At 49.1% G+C, this 4,814-nt stretch overlaps 1 protein-coding gene across 1 annotated transcript in view; it reads left to right on the top strand.

The window, feature by feature from the left end:
- The window catches only part of PRMT8 (protein arginine methyltransferase 8), a 70,062-nt gene that overhangs the window by 4,897 nt on the left and 60,351 nt on the right, over positions 1 to 4,814 (top strand). Inside the window, exon 2 of the mRNA XM_015563751.1 lies at positions 138 to 199. Coding sequence (XP_015419237.1) covers positions 146 to 199 — 54 coding nt within the window. The 5' untranslated portion in view covers positions 138 to 145. The remainder of the gene's footprint in view (positions 1 to 137; positions 200 to 4,814) is intronic.

Genomic DNA, 4,814 nt, shown 5'->3' with positions numbered 1-4,814 from the left:
TCTTATATGCCCACTTTGGGATCCACGAGGTAAACCATCCTGAGCTGGTGGCTGAATGGGGCAAGCTTGGCCCTGCTGTTCCATCACTGTTCTCTGAGGCAGCATGTGCTCAACTCTCCACTGTCATGAAGTGAGCTCCCAGTGGATGACCTCAAGAGATTATTATTTCGACTCCTATGCCCACTTTGGGATCCACGAGGTAAACCATCCTGAGCTGGTGGCTGAATGGGGCAAGCTTGGCCCTGCTGTTCCATCACTGTTCTCTGAGGCAGCATGTGCTCAACTCTCCACTGTCATGAAGTGAGTTCTCCCAGTGGTCCGAGGCCCCTGATTCTCTCTCCACCCACGCGTCTCTCTGGGAGGGGGTCAGGGCCAGGCCTGGAGCAGGTGAGTAGGTGAAAGTGTGTGTCTGTGTTGCTTGGCTGGTGAGCAAGGAGAGCTCAGGGCCTCCGTTTTACAGCCCGACACCTGTGTCTCTTCCCGGTCCTCAGTTCAGGTGGTCCAGGTGGACTGAACATCTTTGGTCCTCACTCCAGGAACTCAGATGCTTTGAAGCTAGGGTCCTATAGCCAAAGGCCTTCTGGAGGTCATGGTGTTGGTCTTCAGGAAGGATGGACATGAATCCTTAGGTTTGTCCTGGACCAATGAGTGCCTCCAGGGAAGAAATGCAGCAAGTGTCCATGGAAACCTGGCCCAGGTCTGGCACCCTGATTGATTCTCAGGAAATTCCTTTGTGTAAATGCTTGTCTTCATCCATAGCAGGGAAGACTTCTGTGAACTTCAGCATAGAACAGAGCTTCCTGACAAGAGGCTTTCTGATACCTGTACCCCTGGCCCTGCCTTCATCGCCTTTTAACACTTTCAAGCCATCCCAAATAAACGACTATATTAACTGCGTGCTTACTGTTCTAAGCACAGTATATGTATCATTTCATTTATCCTTCCTAAGAACCTTAGGAAGAAAATATTTCTATTATCTCCTCATTGTATGTATGTCTCAAAGCTCTGCCTTTCAATTAGATGCTTCTGTAAACCCTTCCTGTATCGAAAAGGCTGCACTGCCATTGCCAGACACGTATTTAGTAATAATAACCGGCATTTTTCTTGAGTGCTTACAACAACCTGGCTGTTGTTCTGGGCATTTTATATTATTAGCTCATTTATTCCTCAGGTCAATCTTATAAGGTTATCTGTCTCCATTTTATAGATGAGGATAAAAGACCTTAAGCATCAGATCGACCTTCGTTCATCCTTGCTGGTTCTTTCGCACACAAGGTTATAGGCTAATAAATGGCAGAGCTAGAAATTAAACCTTCACATTTTGAGCTCAGGGGTTTCATTCCTAACTATGTAGCCATACAGCTTCTAAAATAGTTCACTCTTACCAGAAATGTTGACGTTGTTCCTGCTGGCTCCTTTGCAATTCCACGTGGTGGTAGAGAGTGGATGTGGAGTCCCTCAGTTACTATTAGACTTGCACTCAGCCTGGGGAGACACAAGGTTTGGCCCCCTGAGAACTCCTTTCCACATAAAAGCTCCGGCCTGGGGAGGCCTGGGCAATCAAGCTTGCCTCTCTTGGTGGATCGAATGCCCTCTCAGGGCAGATGGGTGAGTTGTGCCTATTGTGATCCTCTTTCTGTGGGACCCAGGACTGGGATGGTGCATGTGCGGAGCCCTGTCCTGGGCCTGTGAGAAGCTCTGAGAGGCAGAAAGGACTCCTTCAAGAGCTCCGCTCCTCAAGGTCCCTCAGTGCTAATTAAAGGATGTGCCCTCCATGTGGTCAATTCCGACAGGCCCATGGCTCTGAGCACCTATATCAGGGGAGAAACGGCAGTCCTAGAGACCCTGATATGCTCCCCTTGGGGCTTTCCAAAATCCCTCCTGATGGAAACCAACCCTCCACGATGGGCATTCAACTCCCCACCCATCTTTAGGCTGCGCTCCCCCACGGAGCCTCCTCTGATTGACTTCTTCTTCTTGCTGGGCAACACTTAGGCATCCAGGATGTGCTCTCCTGGGCTACTGTTAATCTCTGTAATTCTTCAGGTCTTGGTTCCTCAGCCTCTAACCAGTGTTTGGCACATCATCTGATTGGCAAAGGTTTATTTACGTGCCTGCTAGCTTCATCACTCAGGTGATGCCTGGCCAGCACCATGGCCAGGCATCTAGCAGGGTACGATCTCCATTGAGAGGGCACACCAAAGGTAATCAAATAAATATTATAGTATGTCTCCTCAATTTCATGTATTGATAGAAAAATCAAATTTGTAAATGAACATATATAAACAATGTAGACTGAGCTAATTAAGTTGGAGTAAGGGATCTGCAGGTCATAGATAACATGTCTTTCCTTAGTAACCTACCCTAGAATAGTTAGCAATCCTTCACATGAGAAAGTACTTCTGATCATCTAGCTTAAGTCCCTCATGCTGCTGCTGCTGTCCATCTCTAGATCCTGGCCTCAGGGAAACACAAAGGTCTATAATGCAGGGGTGGCTAGTTGGCCTTTGTTCCTAGTTGAAGCTTTCCCTCCACCCTGTTTTTGGTCTCTGGTAGGAAATGAGTGGATGGACTCTTTACATTGTTCTTCGTGGAGAGAGGGCCTGCTCATTTTTTGTTATCAAATGCCAGGGATCTCAGTTCTGTGGCAGACGGCTCACAGCGATGCCTTTGCCTCCTCAGTCTGGGCAAGACCCATATCTCACCATCCGGAGCAGAGCTGGCCATTTGGCAGTCTTCTCCCATCATTAACAAGATGCTCACAGGGCAGGCAGCAGCACCGCCAGCTTGCTGATTAATAGTGATCAGTGAGTGTTTAGGAAACATGGTGCTTGGGTTTGATGAGTCGGCAAATACAAAGGAGAAGCGCTGGGTTTGGGGAAGGACACTGTTGGGGTCTAGAGAGCACAGCAGGAGGTGGTCTGGACACTTCTCTTCTTCCATCTCATGACTCCATCCAGAAAGGACTCTGTACTCAACCTTCAGAGGGTGGGCTGAGGGAGAGGGCCCTGTGGCTTTCCGTCACAGGGCCTCTCTGAGAAGAATGGAATCCTGAACAGGAACAGAAGTGACAGATGTCTGCTTACTGAGGCCTCTGCTCAGAGTGGAGAGGGCCAGCTCTGTGACCTCCCGCAGCCCTGCTCTGAATTCTCAGCATCTTTGACAGGCGCTGGGCGTGGTGCCTCAGCTGCCTGCCAGTGGGGCTGTGTTGCCAGCCCCTGCACCCTGGGCGCCTGTCCCACTCCTGGCCAGCCCAGTTCTTTTGACAAGCTTGCTGCAGTTTCTTTTGAAATATTCTTCAAGACCTCATTTCTTAGCAATTAGTCAATGTGCTGTCACGTGTTTAACAGGCAAGAAAGCTGGGAGACAAAGTCATCCACAGCTGGAGCTGGGAATTATTCTCACCAGAGTGGCATGCTCTGTCTGAAACGTTTGAGGACTCTTTGGGTCGTTCTCTCCCAGGGATGACTAAAGCAGGGGTGGAGAAGGAAGAGCCCTTACTTTGGGCAGGCCGAGTGGAGGAAGATTTGCTAAGTCACAACTTTCCGTTTCTAAGAACTTGTAGCTTCGAACCTAACTCCTGTGGTCTGGAGCCTAAAGAAGGGAAGAAGGGACCAAAGAAGTGACAAAAGGCAATGAATTAAAGGGGAGGAGGCACTTGGGAAGCTCTGCTTCAGCAACAATAGGATCTGCAAAGGTATTGGGCCAATCTAATTCCATCAGGAAAGGCTGTGAGGATTTTTAATCATAACTGTGAGTGAGAGATTTCTGAAATATTTGCCTTTATTTTTGCTCCATTCTCTGCTCACCTCTAACAATTTCTTTGCATGGATAAAAGGGGTTATCATCACAAGGCCAGAGCTAACACTTATATAATACTTGCTATATTTATTTAACTATCACAACAACCCGATGAAGTAGGCGCTCTTATCTAATCTAATAAAAAACAAACATGCAAATTGACCATACCTTCACTACACCTTAAGCCATGCCCACCAGCCAATCAGAGCAACTATATGCAAATTAACCCAACCAAGATGGCAGCCGGCAGCCATGGAGCTGGAGCAAGCAGGAGGCTTGCTTGCCCCAGTAATGGAGGAAGCCAAGCTTCCCGCCTGCCACGGCTGGCCCTGAGCTCCACTGAAGGCAATGTTTCAATTAGAGAAGGTAAATAAATCTCAGAATAAAAAAGAAAAAAAGGAGAGGCTGGGAGCTTCCGTCACCGGGGGTTTGGCCAGCCTGAAAATGGCCCTCAGCCCCTCACCCAGACTGGCCAGGCAACTCAGTGGGGCCCCCTCCCGCCACCCTAAAGGGGGTGTGGCCAACCTGAAAACAGCCATCAGCCCCTCACCCAGGCTGGCCAGACACCCCAGCAGGGACCTCCACCCTGATCCAGGACACCCTTCAGGGCAAACCAGCCAGCCCCCACCTGTGCACCAGGCCTCTATCCTATCTAATAATAGACAAACATGGTAACTGATCATACCTTCGCTATGCCTTCCATTGGGTAATCAACACAATATGCAAATTAACCTCCAACAAAGATGGAAGCTAACTGCATACTGCAGGCAGGGTGGGACAGTGTGAGTGCTAGCTGCCATCCAGGACCCCATGTGCGCCAGAAGCCGCCTGCCTGCCGCCCGTGATGGATCTGATCCCAGGTCACAGGCCGGCCCCAGAAGCCCCAGAAGCCACCTGATATGGCAGTAACTCTATCAGTAAGCACTCTGAAAGTCAGTGGCATGAATGCACCAATTAAAAGACAGATTATGAGGATGAATCAAAAACAAAACCCACTTTAAATATAAAGATAC

Source organism: Myotis davidii, unplaced genomic scaffold (genome assembly GCF_000327345.1).
Source record: "Myotis davidii unplaced genomic scaffold, ASM32734v1 scaffold1219, whole genome shotgun sequence".
NCBI classification, from domain to species: Eukaryota; Metazoa; Chordata; class Mammalia; order Chiroptera; family Vespertilionidae; genus Myotis; species Myotis davidii.
This window is presented reverse-complemented; position numbering and strand designations above follow the sequence as displayed.